General features: G+C 50.5%; 1 protein-coding gene across 2 annotated transcripts in view; it reads left to right on the top strand.

The window, feature by feature from the left end:
- Positions 1 to 19157, top strand: part of EEPD1 (endonuclease/exonuclease/phosphatase family domain containing 1) — a 138585-nt gene extending 119428 nt beyond the window's left edge. For both annotated transcript variants that reach the window (XM_075558195.1, XM_075558194.1), the window contains exons 5-8: positions 5090 to 5224; positions 6732 to 6870; positions 15629 to 15823; positions 18417 to 19157. In XM_075558195.1, the coding sequence (XP_075414310.1) occupies positions 5090 to 5224; positions 6732 to 6870; positions 15629 to 15823; positions 18417 to 18616 (669 nt within the window). In that variant the 3' untranslated portion in view covers positions 18617 to 19157. The remainder of the gene's footprint in view (positions 1 to 5089; positions 5225 to 6731; positions 6871 to 15628; positions 15824 to 18416) is intronic.
- The last annotated feature ends 1789 nt before the right edge of the window (positions 19158 to 20946 follow it).

Genomic DNA, 20946 nt, shown 5'->3' with positions numbered 1-20946 from the left:
CGTAATTTTCTGAGCTTTTATGCTTTTTGTACTGTTTTTAGATGAAAAAAATGTGTCCTAAGAAAGGAACTGGTTAACCGTGTTATCAATGTTGTTAACGACAATTTAGTAGGCCTTTGTAGAAAACAGTTAAGGAAACACCAACAGCAGACCACAGTAGACAGATTTTTTTTTTAAGAGAAAGCAGCCAGGTCCTAGTGAAAATAGACAAAGAAGGGAAAAAACTCCTGAGAAGCAGCTCCCAGTCGATTTTAAGGAAGGGGATGCCCTTCCAACAATGCCTCTCTCTCCACACCTCCTGTCCATGTCCATGTCCACAGGGCCAGATCCCCATCCATCTCAAGGTGTGGGCCACACTGTTGTTGAAAACTTTCTAAATGTTGTGATTATTATTCAAATTATATTATTTAACTCTGAACTTATTTACTTAGAAAGTTCTGTGTAATGCTTTGTATCAAAAGGCAAGGTGAGGGTAAAAACTTGGTGGTCAAGAACGGATTGATCATTTTCAGTTATTTCCTGTGGGAAAAATTGCTTCAGAACTCGACTGCATCGCATCTCAACGCTCCTTCTAGAACGGATTAGCGTCGAGGTCTGGGGTTCTACTTTGAAAAGGCGTGGCTCTCTTTTAACAGAGTATAGCCAAGGGGCTCAACAGACTGTGAGAAAAGCAGGCCAGGCCACATTGTATTGACTGGGAGCTCACACCTGTGCCAAGGCTACACTGGCCCAGGTCTAGCCAATGTTGCCAGGTAGGACTGTGTGCTCCAGGTAGGCAAATCTCCCACTATCGCAAGATATGCACATGTTGAGATTTTACTCTGAGATTTAAATGCTGTTGTTGTCAGGTTCCATTCAGTTAGTTTCAACTCATAAAGATTTTATGAATAACAGAACAAAACGCTACCTGGACCTATGCCATATCCACAGTGTTTGCTGTGTTTAAGCCTATAGTCTTCCTCTTTGGGGCTCCCCTCTACTCTGCTAGGCGTAATGTCCTTCTCCGGGGACTAGTTCCTCTGGTAACAAGTCCATAGTACAAGAAGGGAAGTCTTCCTATCTTCTAAGGAGCACTCTGGTTGTATTTCTTCCAAGACAGATTTGTTCTTTCTGATTGTACTTCTTCCGAAACAGATTTGTTTGTTCTTCTGGCAGTGCAGGGACTTGCAATGTTCTTCACTATTACCATAATGCAAATGCATCAAGTCTTCTATTTTTCTTACTCAGCGTCCAACGTTCACATAGATATGAGGTGACTTAAAATACTATGGTTTGGTTAGGCCTCAAAAAAACCAAAAACTCCTCCAAAAAGCCACAAACTCCCTGCCATCGAGTTGATCCTCACTCAGAGCGACCCTGTAAGGACAGGGTAACACTGCCCCGTCAGTTTCCAAGACTGCAGCTCTTAGTAGGAGCAGAAAGCCCAGTCTTTCTCCTATGGAACGGTTGGTGGGCCAGTTAATCCTCAAAGTGACATCTTAATTTTTAAAAACGGTTTAAAGAAGTCTTTTACAGATTTGCATGATGCAGTATGTCATTTGGCTTCTTGTCTGCTGTTTCCCTGGGCATTAATCATGGATCCACGTGACACAAAACCCTTGTTAACTTCAGACGTGTCAGGGTTTATCTTGATGTTGCCTGTAGGTCTGCTTGTAAGGATTTTCGTTTTCTGTATGTTGAGGTGTCTTCTACATCGAAGGCTGTAGTCTTTGATCTTCATCAGCAAGCACTTCAAGTCCTCCTTGCTTTCAGCAAGCAAGATTGTGTCACCTACACATTAGAGGTGGGTGGTGGTGAGCCTTCTTCTAACCCTGATGTTCACTCTTCTTCAGGGGGTCTATTTTAGTTGGATTATCTGCTCAGCACACAGACTAAGTGTGATGAAAGGCTCTAACCCTAATCTATACCTTTTCTGATGTTAAACCAGGTGTGTTTCCATTAACTGGCTCTTGGTCAGAATACAGGTTCTGTAGGAGCACAATTAAGTGTTCTGAATTTCTCATTCTTTACAATGTTACCCATAAATTGTGATGACCCACACGGTCAGATGCCTTTGCATTGGGATTGAAGCCTTATACCCTGTCTTGACAAGGTTAAGAGAACACAGGTAAATGTCTTTCAGGCATTCTCTGCTTTCAGCGAGGTTCTATTTGATATTAGCTGTGCTATCCCTCATCCCAGGTCCTCTTCTGAATCAGGTTTGAATATCTGACAACTCTCTGTCAGTGGACTGCTGCAACCGTTCTAAAATTACCTTCAGCAAAATTTTACTTGCATGTAATATTAATGATATTGTCTGGTCATTTCCACATTCGGTTGGGTCACCTTTCTTTGGAATGGGCATAAATGTGGATCTCTTCCAGCCAGTTGGCCAAGTAGCTATCTTCCAAATTTCTTGGCAGAGACAAGTGAGCGCTTCCAGGGCTTCATCAGCTGTTGAGACATTTCCATTGGTTTTCCATCAATTGTGAGAGCCTTGTTTTTGGCTAACACCTTCAGTGTACCTTGGACTGCTCCCTTCAGTACCACTGGTCCCTTACCTCTTGAAATGGTTGGACGTTGACTAGTTCTTTTGGGTGCAATGACTCTGCATACCCTTTACATCTTTTGATGCTTCCTGCAGTGTTCAGTATTTTGCCCATCAAATCCTTTAATTTTTTCAACTCAAGTCTTCATCCCCCAACAGAGCCCCCCCCCCTCCAATTTATTTCAGCTTGAGAAATGCTAAGTGTATTCTCCCCTTTGGGTTTTCTAACTCCAGTTCTTTGCACATGTCACTGAAATAGCTTACTTGAAAACACAGGCAGGTAATGCAGCAATGTTTGAAAACGCAGGTAAGTCAAACACAGGTCACCCTTGAGGAAAGAGTAACAGTGGACGCTCCTTCTCAGGCACGTGATGTGGCCTGCGCACCTGTCAGGGATTCTCTGGTGCTCCTGCCTTTGCTGGAGGGACAGTTGCCAGCTGAAAACACTGAGACTTAGTAAGGTGACATGCTCTGGCCAGAAGTTGCCCAGCTGATGGAAGGGGGGGCTTAGAGTTGAACACAGGTAGGTAGTTCCTTCTGATTCTAAAGTCTAGGCTCCTCTTCCTGCCCCACACTAAGGCAAGATAGTTTGGTGAGAGAGAGGGAGGAGCGTGCTTTAGCCAGCAGGAGGTGAGAAAGTCTCTCCTAAGGGTGTTAAGAGCAGCCTAAGGTGGCGTAGCAGCCATGCACTGGGCTGCGATCGGCAAGCAGAGACCACTAGCTGCTCTGTGAGAGAAAGACAGAATTCCCTGCTCCCATAAAGAGTTACAGTCCTTGGAGACTCACCGGGGCGGTTCTACCCTGTCCTATAGGGCCGCGATGAGTCAGCATTGACTTGGTGGCAGGGAGTGAGAAGGATGCTAAGAAGCCCCAGGGACACCCAACATGCACAGAAGTGTGGCAGCAAGAAAGCCCCAGCCTGCGGGGGCCACGTGCGAGCAGCTGTAGGTATGCCAGGTGCTGCAGGAACGGGAGGCCGGCTCCGGCCTCGGGCTCCTCACTCAGTGGAAGGTTTGTGAGCACCAGGTGACCTGAGTGACACATAAGCCGCACCGACTCGCGCCAACTGTCTAGGAGAGAGTGGGAGTGCCCAGGTGCGTTTCGAGGCTGCACATCATTCCAGGAGCTGGAAATCTCCGTGCTTCTCCCTCGGAGCAGCCGGCAGGTTTGAACTGCTGAACTTGTGTTTCCCACAGTGCCACTAAGATCCTTGAGTGACACCGTAAGTCTGTAATCTGGCATCATGTCTGGGAAACGGTGCCTGAGAGGTAGCCTTTCCGAGTGCACAAGACAAAGCACACTTACCTGATTTTGCACCTGGGAGACTGAGGTCAAGATCAGCGGAGGGGCTCCCCTGTGGTCCCAAGGCTTAGCGCACAGCCCTTCTTTCTCTAGTGCTTGTCGTCCTGAACTAAAGATGCTCTTTGGTGTTCCTCTGATAGGAAGCACCCAGCCTCTCCAAGCACTCTTCTCCCACCCCTGCCCTCTTCCCAGATACACACCACGAGCAGTCACGGTGGCCCAGCGGAGACTAGCCAGGGAGATGCCTATGCAGACCCAGCATGGAGGGGCCTTGCTGAGTGTCACAGGGGCACCGCTCTGCCCACTGGCCAGTGCGGCTGAAGAAGGCTTTTATGGCCAGTAGAGTCACTGAGGCTGAAACCAGGACAGGGAGGAAAACATGTCCTCTAACCATGATAATAAAGTTCCCCGGGCAGCAGCGCCAAGCAGGTGGGTTGGAGAGGCTTCTCAAACTGAAGAGGTGGCAGCGGGGCCTGCCCTGGCCAGCCCCGCTCACCAGCTGGTGGTGTTTTGTTGAGCTCCTAGCTAGGAAGTCGGCCTTCTGAAACCACCAGCCATTCTACAGGGGAGAGACAAGGCTTTCTACCTTTATAAAGAGTCTCGGAAACCCACCGGGGCAAGTTCTGCCCTGCCCTGTAAAGTTACTGTGACTCCCTGTCGACTCGAGGGCAGTGAGCTTGTGCTGAATGAGCAGCAAGCCATGGTTCTGGCACCCGACACACTGTTTGTGCCAAGCATAATCTCACCAGCAGCAAAACCCACCTCTTGGCGGGGTGCCTGGATTCCCAGCTCCGCCACTGAGCAGCTGTGGAGTTTTAGGAGAGTTTCTTAACATCTCTGAGGAACAGTGTCCGCATCTGGCAAGTGTGGGTATGAATTACATCCTCAGGGGCTGGGCAGTGCTTAACAAGGGCTTCCGGGGACCCCCTGCCCCCAGAAGAGAAGTATGTGGGTGATCCTGGCGGTGTGAAAAGCTCTGAAATTAGCAATATATGGCATGGAGCTTTTTCGGGGTGGGTGTTGACGGGAAAGCCTTGAATGTCAAGGGGATAAGGAAGAGTGGGAAGTGGCTTTCCTGCATCTTTTGGGTGCACATTTCCACAGACCAAGAGGCAGAGCCTGCTGCTTTTCAGGCCCTCCCTCGCCCTGCTGCCAATCTCTCTCCCTCAGTGGACGTCGTTGCACCTTGTTGAAGGGGACACTGTCAGCAAGTCCCATCTGGCTGCTCATCACCACCTGTGTCTGCCCTCTCCCCTGCAGGGCATGGGCTATGCGGGCTTCCTGTGGGACTCTGCCATCGGAATGGAGCTGAAAGACACCCCCTTGCAGGAGAGCATGCCGGGCAATGGGCACGGACAGTCCACGCATCCCAGCCCTTACCTCGCCCACTTCAAGGTACCCACCCTCCTTGTGGTCCACGGCAACCCACCTCTCGTTCCCAGTCTGTGGGTGACTGACAGTCCTCACTTTGACATTCATGTCTCATGCTCCGTCTGCTCCCAGCACAATTTACACTCTCGGACACACGGTGCAGGGTCACTATGAGTCAGGCAGTGGGAGAAGGATTTGGCTTTCTGCTTCCTGAAAGAGTTACAGTCTCAGAAACCCACAGGGGCAGTTCTACTCCGTCCTGGAGGGTCACTCGGAGTCAGAATCAACTGGGTAGCAGTGAGTGCCATCAGCTTGATGGCAGTGGGGGGAGGCGGTTCCGGAGTAGCCCTGGCAATGCTAGGGGGTAGGCAGCGGACTGCTAACTGCAAGGTGGTCCAAGCCCATGATTGTGCTCCTGTAAAGATTTGCAATCTCGGGAACCTTGTGCAGCTTGCGACAGTCAGGATCACCCCCTGGCATGGGGTTGGCAGTCCTCAGGAGGCTGTACCAAGGGCTAAGCCCTAGGCTGCTAAGCAAAGGGAAGCTTGGTGAGACCTCTTCTGAAAAATCAGCCACAGTAACCCCTGCGGGCCTGCTTTCCTGACACACACAGGGTCTCCATGAGTCAAAAATTGACCCCAGGGAACTGCTAAGGGTAAGTCCCTCCAGCTGCTACCTGGAAGGCTGGTGTCATGAAAGGGATGATTCAACCAAGGTGTAGTGTAGCACCGATGAATCACACATCATTCCTCCAGCTCCTGAATGCTTCTTCCCCCCCCCCCCACTACCCTAACCAGTGTTACAACTCTGGTGAGACTGGAGAACACACATTGGTACAAATAAGAGCTAGACACATTGAATTCAGGACAGATTCAACCCCTCGGGAACAGTAGTAGGAGTAGCAATATCATAGTCAGGGAGAGAGAAAGGGGGAACCCATCACAAGATTGGATATAGAGCCCCCCCAGGGGAAAAATAACAGAAATGTGGGTGACGGGAGACAATGGACAGTGTAAGATAGGAAATAACAATATATAATTGGTCAAAGATACATGAGGGTAGGAGGGTGAGGGAGGGGTGGGGGGGGAAGATGAGCTTAAATGTTTTGGAAATGATGGTGGCAATATGTACAAATATGCTTGCTATAATTGATGTATAGACTGTTATAAGAGCTGTAAGAGCCCCCAATAGAATTATTTTAAAAAAAAAGATCCACCTCCTTCAAATGACCCGGCTTCCAAAACCCTCAACCCTGTGCGGTGCAGTTCCACTCTGCAACAGATGGGGTCGCTGCGCAGCAGGAGCAGCTGCCAGCCTCGGGGTGGTTTCTAAGGAAGAGTCAGGTCCATCTGCTTCGTAAGGTGCCCTGCGAGGTTCTTAAGCGGAGGACCCACCCGCAAGAAGCACTGTCTTGGGGCGTGGGCTGGCCTGAGTGTTGTGCACCCTGGCTACTTTGTGGCGAGGTGTTATGAGTCCTTCTCACTGACGCAGGAAACATGAGCGCCTTCCTGTTCTTTTGTTTCCTGCCCAGGTGGGAAGTAATGACTTGACCCTTGTTAACCTCCACCTGGCAGCCCCGACCCTCCCTGGGCCGGAGAATCCAAGCAAGAGCCCCAGGGAGGGCCTCCGCCTGGCCGGCTTGGCACAGACCCTGCAGGAGACCCTGAAAGGTAGGAATGGGCTTCCCCCGCTGGCCAGAAGGGTGGGAGACCCCGGCTTCTCTGGGGCCCTCTGCCCACCCTCGGCTGATTTAACACACGGTCCACAGTGGCCCTTCAGCCCACGGTGGGGAGGATTTCAGGGACAAACTGAGTAAGAAAACACTGCCCTCGTGTCAGGTGGGCCACTCCCAACGGAGACCCATACATCCCCTACCAGAGAAAGAGCTAGAAATGACACAGGGATGCGCCCATTGCCTGATGCATTGAGCCGTCCACTCTGGTCAGGCCAGAGGAGCCTGTAGCAGGTCAGGAAAGCTGGAGCTGCTCCCTCCCCTCCCTCTTCTCCCCCACCCCACCTGGAAACAGAAGGTGATGGAGAGGGGCAAACCAGCCGTCTCTGGGGAAACGCCCAGCACATAGCTGTGATTGAACTGACTCAAAAAATGGCTGAGGAACAGCCCAGTGAAAGGGCTGACCAAGCAAAGGGGGAGTTGGAAAGTTGAAAAGTCAGGACGGTGACACGGGGGCAATTTTAGTTGGGCTTTCCCAACACGGATGGCCCCTCAGTGAGCATTTGGAGCCCCAAGCCTGGATTCCTCCCCTGGATTCTTAAGGCTTGACTAGTACCCACCCCGCCACCAAGTGCGCCGTCTCCAGCTCCTCTCTCTGCCCCTTGGCCCCACACAGTGGATGCTTCATGAAGATTTGGTCACAGAAATATTTCAGTCAACGTACAAGCTTACCTTTTAAGCCAGCGTGCGGCGAGGCGCCCCGTCCACCATTCCACTGAAATGATGAGCCCCGTTCCCGGGTGGAACAAACACATTTGTGTTAACTACAAACTGCAGGGTTGACCATTGGAACCCACACTGTGACACCACGGAAGAAAAGTCTGGCAATCTGCTTCCATAAAGGTGCCAACCTGCTCCCCTCCACCCCCCCACCCATCACATCAATTCCGACTCATAGTGGGCCCTGTTTAAAATTTCCAAGACTGTCAGTCCGTCCGGGAGCAGACAGCCTCACACAACCGAGAAACCGCTATGGAGTGCAGGTCTTGTCTGAAAGACAAGGCCTCCCTGAGCCGGAATCAACTCAGCAGGAGCGGGTTTGGATTCAGGTGGGATGTACTTGGCGTCGGCAAGGGTTCATGCGCCTTTCATGCGCCCCAGCGCGTCTCGAGCCTGTTAGGAAGGACGGCTTTCTCCCAGCGCGTCTCGAGCCTGTTAGGAAGGACGGCTTTCTCGTTTTCTATTTAGATGTCCTTTCCTTTTCCTGGCAACACAAAGGAAAGCTGCCTGCTCCCAATTCTCCGAGAGCTTCAGGCATCCAGTGGCTTCTCTGATTCCCAAGTGGCCAGGGACTATTGATCCGTCACGGCCTGGCCTTGACGTGCCCGGTGTGTGGCATGTCACAGTGACTCATTGTCTCTGAGTCCCTTGCCTGGAGGTCATGTGCAATTAATTGTTAACCGGACACTGGATTCCAGGGCTCAGGGCCTGTCCTGGCAGCCCACCGGACAGCCCGGGAACATGGCTCAGGCAAAGGGAAGCCTTCATGCAAACAGCACCAATTTGCTGAGCACTCAGCCTGTCTCCTTGCCTGGAAAGCGTGTGCAGCTGACCTCGCCAGTCCCCGGCGGCGTTTTCTTCCCTCAGACTGCACCGCAGCTGAGGGCCGGGTCTTGCTCCGAGGGCGCTGCGAGGGTGTTACATGGTGCGTAGCACTGCTCACCCTGGGCGCATAGCCCCTCTGCCGGACAAGTTGCTGGACTTTGTATGTGGCCCTGGGCACTCTCCCCTCACTGCTGGAAACTGAGCGCATGAGAAAGGGGCCTAGCACAGACTGAAGGCTTCTAAGAGACGTCTCCAGGCATCTGCACGCCCTGGGACTCTCGGAGGCAGGAGTGGCCACTGAGTCATTGCTTGGACCGATGGAACCGAAAGAGCAGAGGTGAGGTGTAGGGACTCTGAGAACCACTCCAAGTTTCCCAGAGCTGGGTTTACTGATGCTCAGCGCCACCACTTCTCCCGGTTTCTAGAATGATCTTTGGAGCCTGCATTCTTTCCAGGTCTGTATCACAATGAAAACCCCGCTCCTTGTGTAGAAACCTCTGACTCAGTCTTTTAAATTCTTTAGGTTTCGAGAACGGTGGCATCATTCCCTTTGGGCTTTGCAGCACCATTGTACCTTTGTTCCTGAGGTCTTGCTCCTGCCTAATAGTCACTTCTCCAGCTCAGACTGCCGGCACTCGGCATGTGGCAAGGAACAGCGGCCCAAGTCCCCCTGTTGTTTCCAGGCCAGCTCAGTGTGTGGAGCCCTGGGTTTAGGACTACCTGGGTGGCTCCGAGTAGGGCCTCCCAGCTTTCTGAGCCACAGCAAAGCACTCCGAAGAGATACATTCCTGTTGGTCACACAGTCAAACTGCAGGAAACACTTTCCATCCCCACCAGCTTTTGTCCTTCACCCTGGAGCAAGTAACCTGCCGGTGCAGTGGTTACATGTGTAGGGCTGAGATCCGCATGGTCGGCAGTTCGAAACCACCAGCAACTCCATGGGAGAAAGACTGGGCTTTCTACACCCATGAACAGTTAGCTCATCTCAGAAACTCACAGGGGGTTGCTGAGTCAGCAAGGACTCCATGGCCCTGAGTTTGGTTTGGTCACCCTGGAGCAGGGCGCTATCGGGAGCCCACGAGGGCCTCTCCTGGTGTCTCACAGCCACCCTGTGTCAGTCCGCTTCAGCAAAGCTTAGTGCTTTAAACCTCGCTGCCGCCAAATGGATTCTGACTCCTAGTGACCCTTTAAGACAGAGCAGAACTGCCCTTTGGGTTTCGAAGCTGTGAATCTTTATGGGAGTAGTAACCCTCCTCTTTTTTCCCTGGAGCAACTGTGAGTTAACAGCCCAATTCATAATCCACTACACCACCTAGTGGTTAAAGCGCTAGGTGTCCCGGGACTCAAACCCACCAGGGGGTCCTCAGGAGTAAGAAGGCATACCGCCAGGTCGGCCTTTTGAGACAGGGTTTCTCTGAAGTGGACTTCACTCAGGGGCAGTAGTACTAGTTGTTGTTGTTGTTGTTAGGTGCCGTTGAGCCTGTTCCACCTCACCGTGACCCTTTGCACAGCAGGACGAATCACTGCCCGCTCAGGTGCCCTCCTCGTGACGGTTTTGATGGCTGAGCTCATTGTTGCAACCACTGTGTCAATCCATCTCCTTAAGGGACTTCTTTTTAAAATCATTTTATTGGGGGTCTCTTATAGCTCTTACCATCCATCCATCCATCCATCCATCCATCCATCCATCCATCCACCCATCCATCCATCCATCCATCCATCCATCCATCCATCCATCCATCCATGTGTCAAGCACATTTGTACATTTGTTGCGATCATCATTCTCAAGACATTTTCTTTCTACTTGAGCCCTTGGTATCAGCTCCCGATTTTTCCCCTCCCTCCCCCGTCTTCCCTCCCTCATGAACCCTTGATAATTTATGAAGTATTATTATTTTTTCATGTCTTACACTGAGCGATGTCTGCCTTCACCCACTTTTCTGTTGTCTGGCCCCTGGGAGGGGATTATATGTAGATCATTGTGATCAGTTCCCCCTTTCTCCTCCCACATTCTCCTTACCCCCTCCTGTATCGTTACTCTCACTATTGACCCTGAGGGATTTATCTGTCCTGGATTCCCTGTGTTACCAGATTTTATGTGTACCAGTGTACATGTTCTGGTCTAGCTGGATTTGTAAGGTAGAATTGGGCTCATAAAAGTGGGGGAGATGAAACATTAAAGAACTAGAGGAAAGTTGTATGTTTCATCGCTGCTATACTGCACCCTGACTGGCTCATCTCTTCCTTGTGACCCTTCTGTAAAGGGATGTCCAAGTGTCTACAGATTGGCTTTGGGTCCCCACTCCATACTCCCCCTCATTCACATTGATAAGATTTTTTGTTCTGGGTCTTTGATGCCTGATTCCTGATCCTATTGACACCTCATGATCATACAGGCTGGTATGCTTCTTTCATGTGGACTTTGCTACTTCTGAGCTAGATGGCTGCTTGTTTATCTTCAAGCCTTTATGACTCCAGATGCTATATCTTTTGATAGCAGGGCACCATCAGCTTTCTTCATCACATTTGCTTATGCACCCACTTTGTCTTCAGCGATCATGTCAGGAAGCTGAGTGTCATGGAATGCCAGGTTATTAGAACAAAATGTTCTTGCAATGAGGAAGGAACTTCTTCTTTTTCACTTCCCCTCCACTTTACCAAGCATGATGTCCTTCCCCAGGGATTGGCCTCTCCTGATGACGTGTCTAAAGTACATAAGATGAAGTCTCACTTCTAGGGACATTCTGGCAGTACTTCGTCCAAGACAGAGCTATTGAATCTTGAGGCAGTCCATGGTACTTTCAATATTCTTTGCCAGAACCTTAGTTCAAATGCTTTAATTTTCCTCCAGTAATTCCTTATCCCATGTCCTGCTTTCACGGGAACATGAGGCGACTGCAAAGCATCATGTCTTGGGTCAGACACACCTTAGCCCTTAAAAGACATTTTTGTGCATCAGGCTTTAAGGAGTCTTGTGCAACAGATTTATCATTGCTATGGGTCACATGATCTTGTAATCCGCTGGACAATCTCGTGGTTAAAGCTCTAGGTTCCATGGGCATTGACTGTGGATCCAAGCAAGATAAAATCTGTTGACAACTTCAATCTTATCTCTCTATGTATTGTGATGTTACCTATTGGTTCTGTTGTGAGGATTTGGGGTTTCTTTACATTGAGTTGCAATCCATACTGAAGGCTACAGCCCTGGATCTTCATCAGCAAGTGCTTTAAGTCCTCCTTGCTTTCAGCAAACAAGGTGTGTCATCTGCGTATTGAGGGCTGATGATAGCAGCAGGTTAACCATTATCACAAGCAGCCCTAGTGATGCAATGGTTAAACATTGGCTCCTAACAAAACATTGCCAGTTCAAACCCACCATTCGCTCTGAAGGAGAAAGGTCCTTGTGACCTAACCCTATAAAAGATTATAGCCTGGAAAGTTCTGGGTAATTCTTCTCCATCATATAGGGCCCTTATGGAGGCCTAGTGGCATAGTGGGTTATGTGTGAAAATGCTAAATGCAAGGTTGGCAGTTCAAATCCACCAGTTGTTTTGAGGGAGAAAGATGACGATTCTGGCTCTGGTGAAAATGTACAGCCTCAGAAACCCACAGGGGACGTTCTACTTTGCGGGTCGTTATCAGTCAGAATTGACTCAAGGGCAACAGATGTGGGCAGCTCTTTGCGAAATTTTTATGAATCTGGTTCAAGGAACTTAATGTCAAGGGGCCTGAAAGTAGCATGAAATGCCCGACACCAGCCACCTACCATAGCCCATCTGAGCCCACCTGTGGCTAATTAAATAAGAGTCGCTGAGGGTGGGCTAGTGAGGTTGAGTTTGAAGATTATTCACATCCGCAGTCAAACAAACAAAACAAAAAGCAAACACTGCTGTCGAATCAACTCCAACTCTTAGTGGCCCTATAGGGCAGGATAGAACTTCCTCTGTGGCTTTCTGGGAGTACAACTCTGTACAAGAATTGAAGCCTCATCTTTCTGCTGCAAAGCACCTGGGTGCTTCAAACTGCTGACCTTGCAGTTAGCAGCCCAACACACAACCACTACTCTACCAGGGCTGTCTGGTCAGTGGTCTGAAGGAATTCAATTGAAGCTTAATGCATGTGGATTTGGGGTTTTCACTGTAATCCAGAGCCTTCTGAAAACCAAGTGCTCAGAATTTAAGCTCTGATACAATTCCCTCCTCTGATCTTGGATATTATTATTTATAGTCCTTGGGTGACATAGGCTGATCAGCGAGTCATCCTTTTCATGTATATTAGTGACCTTTTCATGCTAACAGTGGCAGTGCAATAGGGAATGCTTCCCCACATTGCTGAAGCGAACTGAAGTCAGAGCAGCCTCTGGAAACTGGGATGGCTAGCTGTGTGAAGAGCCTTTCGAATGCCCCCCCCCATGAAGTGGGGCTCTACGCTGAGAACAGAGAGAAAGCAAGGGCAGAAAGCACAGGTTGACCAAAGGGAGCTGTCCCATTAAGAAATGCACAAGAAAAAGTGTATTTGTGAAAGAATATGGCAGATAATTGACAATCCCAACAATAAGTTAAAAAACCCTGTATGGTCACATATATTTATGTGTGTACAGGTGTGTGCATATGTGTACACAGAAATATCTCTGTGGGTATTCATACACATATGTATGTGCACACGTATCTTTTCATAGGGGACACAGTTACAGATAATTCTCAGACATAATCAAATACCTTGCAAGAATATTTGTCTGGATCTGTTGGGGGCAACCTAAATGATGGCAGGAGAATGGTAAGGTCCATTCTGTTTACCGTGGCAGGTGGGTGCTGTACGCTGCTGACTGGGTGCCTGGGAGACCCTGCCTTCTCCTCTAACCTGGAGGAGCCCTGGGGGTACAGTGGTTATGCGTTGGGCCACTAACTGCATGGTCAATAGCAGTTCGAAACCACCAGCTGCTCCAAGGGAGAAAGAAGAGGCTTTCTACTCCAGTAAAGCGTCAGTTCTACCCTGTTCTATTGGGTAGTCAGAATTGGCTCGATAGTGGTGATGTTGGCTCACCTGCCAGCCATGGGTCAGTTGCTGTGGACATCTCCAGCCTCATCTCTAGTAGCTTGCTATTTTGTACATTGTCTCCAAAGCATCCTACCTCTTACAGCCCCCATCTGCTGCCCCAAAGCAGGGCATTTCTCTGCTCTCTTCCTGGTTGACCCGAACACTCCTGTGCATCCTCCGAGACCCGAATCAGGCCTTGCCCCCTTCAGGCCACTTCCCAGACCATTCTTGCCTCTCCTGTGCCGGACTGTGGACAGATTTTTTAGGATTTTTTTAAATCATTTTATTGGGAACTCATACAACTCTTATCACAATCCATACATCCATCCATTGTATGTCAAGCACATTTGTACATCTCTAACCCTTATCATTCTCAAAGCATTTGCTTTCCACCTGAGCCCCTGGTCAGATTCTTTAGTTTATGGTTTTGCTCTACTCTTGTCTTTTTTCCAGCCTGTCTTTCCCATCAGACGAGGAGCTCCTTGAGAGCAAGGTTTGTGTTACTTGTGGGTGTGAAGCCCCTGGCACAGGTAGGCCCTTAGCAGGAGCTCAGTCATGTTCATTGAGCATCTATAAAAACTCAGAACCCTTCAACCTTGGTCTATCTGATTTGAACCCTATACGCTTAACCTGACTTCTTTTTTAATAGTTTTCTCTGCAGTTAATTCACATATACAATTTACGAAAGCCAGGATAGCGAATGTATAGACAATCACTGGGTTAATAGTCACCTAGGAGCATGGCAGGGGAGGCTGGGGCATGGGGAGCCAACCACAGTGAGCATGAGAAAGAGGAACATGTTCTGGAACCGATCGTGGTGATCATTGCGTAACTCTTCTTCATATGATTTCTCACAAGGGGGTACCCCCACCAAAAAAAAGGGAGTATTTTTCAAAGTAGCGCATTTAAACTTTTTTTATAAAACAATCTTATCACCTTCAAAGTACTCTCCGTTACACTTAATATATTTGTCAAATCTGTGATTCCATTCTTGGAAACATTGTTCAAACTCATCTGTTTGGATGGCTGACAACACATCCCTCGTTTTTTCCCTCACCTCTGCTACACCATCAAATCACTGTCCTCTCATGTCCCTCGGCCTTTTTGGAAACAAAAAGAAGTTCCACAGTGTGAGGTCAGGTGAGTAAGGTGGGGCACGAGAGGCATGCTATTTTTTACCAAAAATTTATGCACTGAGATGACTACATGAGCAGGGGCATTGTCGTGGTGGCAAAACCAGAGTCCCCTGTCTGCCACAAGTCAGACCTCTTCTGTTGCACCTTGTTAAGCTTTCTTTTCAGAACCTCTAAATAGAAAGCTTGATTAACAGTCTGACCTGGTAGAATGAACTCCAAATGCATGATCCACCTCACGTCAGCAGAGCTTTTTCCCCAGGTTTTTCCCTAGGTTTTTTCCACGGTTTTTCGGCTACTCCCTCATATATACAGAAAATCATACAAAACAAAACATAGAAAAACCTCAATTGAAACAAAAGCAGAACATTTTAAAACGGGAACAACTATAAAATAGGTAAAAAGGGAGCTCCTGTGATAGGTGTTACATTTAACCTAGCCACCTGCCGTAATCGACTTTACAATGCTTGCTGTCTGATAGCAAGTCTGTTCCTAGCCCTGCGCTATGGTCAGAGGGATTCATGGGAGCCTTAGTCCACATGGGGACGCTGCAGATGGACTTGGGGCTTCCCTAGTCATCCGTAGCCTTCTGCAAACCGAATGTTCACAGTTTAAGTTCTGACACCTTTCCTTCCTCCAGATTTGAATTCAATTGTTTATGATCCTTAACTCACACAGGCAAGTGTGCTTCTTCTTCCCTGTGAATTTAGTTGACGCCTCACTTAGACAGTTGCTTCTATAACTGACGCCTGCATCACACACGCCTTACCCCCCACTGCCAGATGCGTTCCTAACCCACTCTTAAATTGTTCAGTGAAAGATTCTGGGAAGTTGCAATAGGAACTTTGGAGAACGAGAGTCATTCCAGCATCCTCACCCTGGAAGAGTCAGACACATCTCCAAGATGCCTTTCCAATGGGGTCAGTGTTGGGCATTCCTTCTTCTCAGCTCTGAAGTTCCTCTTCTGTCTTCCACTCACAGGAGAAAAAGACGTCATTATCTTAGGAGATTTTGGTCAGGGGCCAGAGAGCAGCGACTATGATATCTTGAGGAAAGAGAAATTCCACCACTTGGTCCCTGCACACACCTTCACCAACATCAGTACCAAGAATCCGCAAGGCTCCAAGTCTCTGGACAACATCTGGATCAGTAAGAGCTTAAAGAAGGTTTTCACAGGTAAAGCAAAACCCACTGGTCCCTCCGGTCAGAAATGGAGTTCAGGAGACCTGCCTGCAGCGCCATCTCCAGGGGTGTGTTTAAACTGGGGTCAGGAGTGATCTGTTCAGAGAATCCACTTATTCTGACTCGGGCCAGGTTAGAATAGTTCCCTGGGGTTTTGAGGTTGTAAATCTTTACCAAAACTCATGACCTCATTTTTATCCCATGTTGTAGCTGGTGGGTTCGAACCTCTAACCTTTTGGTTACCAGTTCAGTGCTTAATCTACTGCACCAAACCCACTGTCAGGAAGTCAATTATGCGCCAACAGGACAAAGTAGAACTGCTCCACAGACTTTTAGACTGCAAACCTTTACAGTAGCAGACAGCTTCCTCCTTGTCCCTTGGAACAGCTGGTGGGTTTGAACCACTGACCTCGTCGTTAGCAAGCCAATGCTGAGTCCACAGCACCACCAGGGTTTCCTCCCAAGAGCACCACCCAAACCGGAACCTACTGTCATGGAATCAGTTCGGATGCCTAGTGACCCTGTATGGGATTTCTAAGGCTGTAAGCCTTTATGGGAGCAAGTAGCCTCATATTTCTTCCACAGGGTAGTTGGTGGGTTTTGAACCACCAACCTTGAGATGAGCAGTCCAACATTTACTCAACCACACCAACAGGGCTCCTTCCTAAACCAAAAGGGGTGTGAGAAAGAATTAAAACCCACTAACTGACCTACACCAGGTACAAACCAGGTATGTCCCACAAAAAGTTCAGACAGAGGAGTTGATGGCTTGTGCTAGGAATAGCTGGTAAGTGCCATCCCCCTCTGGAGCTGTGCCACAGAAGGAGGTTTCCTGACTCCATGGGGCCCTGCCGAGCAGCAGGGGAGCTGGGCAGGCAAGTTACGCAGCGCAGTGATGGGAAGGGACAGAGAAGTGCTTTACACGGGATTCTCAGGGGTCCTGCATGGGACATGCAGCTCAGTAGGAAAGCTGCCCTGCCTCACTACCACACCAGGGACCTGGGGAGGGGACATTCCTCCAGGAAGAGAATCCTCGAGCTAGTCAGGACTTCGATGAAAGCTAGGGACACTGTGTGTCTCCACAAAGCACAGTGGATGTAGCTCTAACCCCCAAGAGAAGTTTGATGAAGTCCATGCTCAGGAGCGTCCCACCTGAGGAGAGCCGCGTGGGCCGAGGGCCTCCAGCTGCCTCTACATGTCTGGACCCCAGTGTCCTATTGGTCCCTAAAGTGGGAGGATCCAAAGGGCTATGGCAGAGGGTCTCGGGGGGGACTTGATCATCAAACCAGGCCTAGAGCCATTTGGAAGAATCCAGCCTGCAGCCCACCCAGGCTCCCACAAGGGCCCCCATGGAAGTGACCTGCTTCATTAGGACTGCAAGGCAGGCAGAAACCACTGTGTTTCTCTGCTTCCTGGCAAGTTGTAGAAACTGAAGCCCCGGGTGGAGGTGCCAGGTCACAGAGCTGTGGGCGGAACCGAATGGAGCGTAGCCCCAGGCCTCCCTTCTCTCCACTATCTCTCTTACCCTGGCCCAGCCTTACTTAGGCTGAGGTCCCAGAGAACAGCTCCCCAAGGGGCCTGTGATGGTTCTTCACTTATTGTTCAAACACGCCTCCCATTGCATTATGCTCTTAATCTTGACTTTGAGGTACCTGCACCTCCTCAGGTACTTCTCTTTGTCACCTAGTGTGTGAGTTCACGTAGACTAGAGAAACAAATTCATAGACACTCGTGTGTATAAGAAAGAGCTGTATATAAAGAATAACTGTATATTAAGAAAGCATCCCAGCCCAGTCCTGATCAAGTCCATAAGTCCGATATTAGCCCATATGTCCGACACCAGTCTATAAATTCCTCTTCAGACTCACACAGCACATACAATGACACAGAATGCAGGAAGATCACAGGCCAGTGATTTCATGGATCCAGTGGCAGTGGAAGCACCTCAGTGCTGGCGTGGGTCTCCATGTGGCCCCTTCAGCTCCAGGGCTTAGACTGTCATCAGCATAGTTCCATTGGCTTGTCAACAGGAATGTCTCGAAAGACTGGAGTTCCCAGAATCCTCAGGAGAAGGCCATGCCCACACAGAGGCCTCATTGGCTAGGACCTGATTGACAGGCTAGACTCCACCCCCTTATTCAAGTTGACAGGAGATTGGGTAACTGCCACACCTCATTGACAGTGCAGGACTTTACCTTTGAAAGACGAGACTTTCTGTAAAGAGTTAGAGTCTCTGAAGTCCACAGGAGCAATTCCATCCTGTCCTATAGGGTCTCTGTGAGTCAGCATTGACCCGGTGGCAGTGAGTTTGGTCTTGTTCTGGTCAGATTAGAGATGGACCAGAAATCACAAGGTCAGCCCCAAGTGGAAGCAGGAGGCCTACACTCGGGATAGTTCCAGTGCCTCAATGGGTCAGCCCCCTTTCTTCCAGAAATGCAAGTTTTCTGAAAGAAGCATCCACTTGCCCTGGAGAGCCAGAGAACTTAGGGGTGTGGGCAGGAACCCTGGCAGGCAGCAAGTTGTGGTTCTCCCCCTCCCCCAGCTCAACCCTCTGCCCTGATGCCTGGGTCTCCTGTCTGCCCTCCAGGTCACTGGGCTGTAGTGAGAGAAGGCCTCACCAACCCCTGGATTCCCGATCACTGGTCTTGGGGCGGCGTGGCTTCGGAACACTGCCCGGTGCTGGCCGAGTTTTACACGGAGCGGGCCTGGAGCAAGAAGGAAGGGCCTCGGAACAGCAATGGGGTCGCCTTGGAGCCCAGCGAAGCCCACATTAAGCATGAGCGGTGATGAGACCCCATGGATGTCTCCGGCCCCCGGGGCTCAGGAGTCAGCTTGTGGGCAAGGACTGGCTGTGAGCCAGGCTGCCCTTCTGCCCTCCTGCGAAGAAGAGTGTCCGTTCCCAGGCCTGGCCTGCCTGCCCGCCTCCTAAGGAGCAGGGAGGGGTGTGAGGACAGGGTGTGAGGGCCACTCGCTGCGCCCCAAGATGAGCTCAGAGCCCCTCATGGAGGAGGGAAGGGGCTTTTCTGCTGCATGGATGCGCCGCAGCCTCAGCAGTCACGTTGGCGTGTCTGTGGCCTCAGCAGTTCCACTGGCCTGCCTGTGGCCACCGGGTGGCAGCACTTCTCTCGCTTCTGGGAGACAGCGGTGTGGTGGCCAGAGGCTGAAGAGTGGAGCCTGAGGCCCGTCAGGACCTCAGGGCTCTGCCCCCGTCTGTGATGTCCTAGGTGCCCCTTAGTTACAGCTTCGGGGCTGTGCCCGGGTACTCTGCAGATGTCCTCCATGGTGGCTTTCAGTGTTTCTTTGAAAATAAAGAAATCAGAGATCCGTCTGCCTGGCTGTCCTGAGAGCTGATGAGGAGTCCCCCCCAGGGGCTCACAGGCCCTCCCTGTACCTCCTGCTGGAGCTTCTTGCATGCGTGTGCCCCGCCCAGACCCCCCTCTCCTGTGATCTTTCTCAGTGGTGAGCAGAGGCTCTGGGTCTGAGCTGTGATCTCCGTCAGCCCGACGAGACCATGGGAATGAGGCCATTTCTTCCCCCATCTCCACCGGGTGCTGCATCAGAGTGAGAGCCCAGGACGCCTGTGACTGGCTCGGAGGAGTGTGCATTGGCCGGGATACATGAGGACGCCAATCCTGCTGGGTCCCTCTCTATGGCTGGGGGGAGGGGGAGGGCTATTGTCCCTTGCCATTAACGAGGGCTGGGTTCCCAGGCCCCTTATACTCTCTCTCCCCAGAGAGCAGCCTGTGAGACCAGGATGTTAAGGCCCACATCACAGCTGGAGACACTGAGGCTGAGCAATCTTAACCTCGTGAAGGTCCCACGCCAGTGAAGCAAATAGACTGGGACCCACACTCAGGTGTTCTTTGTGGTTGCTGGTGTCATTACTTGTTGGGAAAATGCAAATCAAGATTACAGAGAGAGAGAGAGCAGCTTGTTTTCATCTCACTCTGGCTTGCTCTCTCTCCCCTCTCCCCCTTTCCTCTCTCTCCCTTCCCTCCTTTCTCCCCACCCCACCCCACCCCACCCCACACCCATGGCTATACCCTCCAGTTTTCTGAGTCCAAAGCGCATGCTCGCTTGTCTACACATGGCCATGGGGAACGGTGAGGGTCTGAGTTAGGTTCCCTATGTCCTTACACAGACTGCTGTGACGGGAACTTACATGCCTGTCAGAGTAGAACTGCTTCCAAAGACAGTTTGCCTGGCCTTTCTTCAGGGCCCCTCACATGGATTTGAACCTCTAATGCTCTTAACTAGCAGCCGAGCACACTAACTGGGTGCCTACTCAAAGACTCTGTATTCACCAAAGGGGACCCTTTTACAGTCACATGGCCTCACGGAGCATCAGGTTGGGCTTGGAAGCCTTGTCTGAGGGGCCGGGGGCTGGCGTGGGGGGTGCTTGTGTCTCAGTCATGCCCACTGGGAGTGGATCTCTCTAATGAGGGTGGGAGCAGCTCAGGCTGTGCCCCTGGAGACATTCAAACAGTGGTCCTGAGTTACTGAAAACCACTGAGTTAGAATGCCAAGTCCTGGCCACAGGAAAGGGTGCTTCCCAGCCACAGTGTGGAGCTCTCTCTGGGTGCAAAACCACCCCGGCCACCTCCCAGATCTGGTTTTGAGTATCTGGCTGGAGAGTGTGAGTGCCCTTCTTGACCTTGAAACCCAGCCAGATGCCCCACCCCCCATCCTTTCAACCAACCAGAGCCTTTGGAGAAGAGGCTTCCCAAGAACGTTTGCACAGCAGGGAGCCCGCGGCGCTGTGCAGCTGCGGCACACATCTGCCTGTGGTCTCTGCCTTTTGTGCCCGCAGCACCAGCTGCCCTCTCGGTCAGGCTCCAGGGGAGGCTACACCTAATCTTGCCCACCCGGTTTTGTGTTTGCTTTGTAAAATTTTTCCTCAGCTCTCATCTGCTCTTCTGGGGGTTATTGCGAACCCCCTACCCTTCTCCAAAAGCTCCCCAGTCGTGGAACCATGCGTGAGAACAATTTGCAGCTTACACTCAGCCGCGAACCTTAAGGCTGGTGGTTCAAACCGATAAGGGCCGTGCCGTCAAAGAAAGGCCTGGCACTCTGCTTCTGAAACAAATCCGTTCGTTCTTCTCTGTATCACCTTGGTG

The sequence above is a fragment of the Tenrec ecaudatus genome, chromosome 9 (assembly GCF_050624435.1).
Source record: "Tenrec ecaudatus isolate mTenEca1 chromosome 9, mTenEca1.hap1, whole genome shotgun sequence".
Classification (NCBI taxonomy): domain Eukaryota; kingdom Metazoa; phylum Chordata; class Mammalia; order Afrosoricida; family Tenrecidae; genus Tenrec; species Tenrec ecaudatus.
Note: the sequence above shows the minus strand (reverse complement) of the source record. Positions and strands in the feature narration are given on the sequence as shown.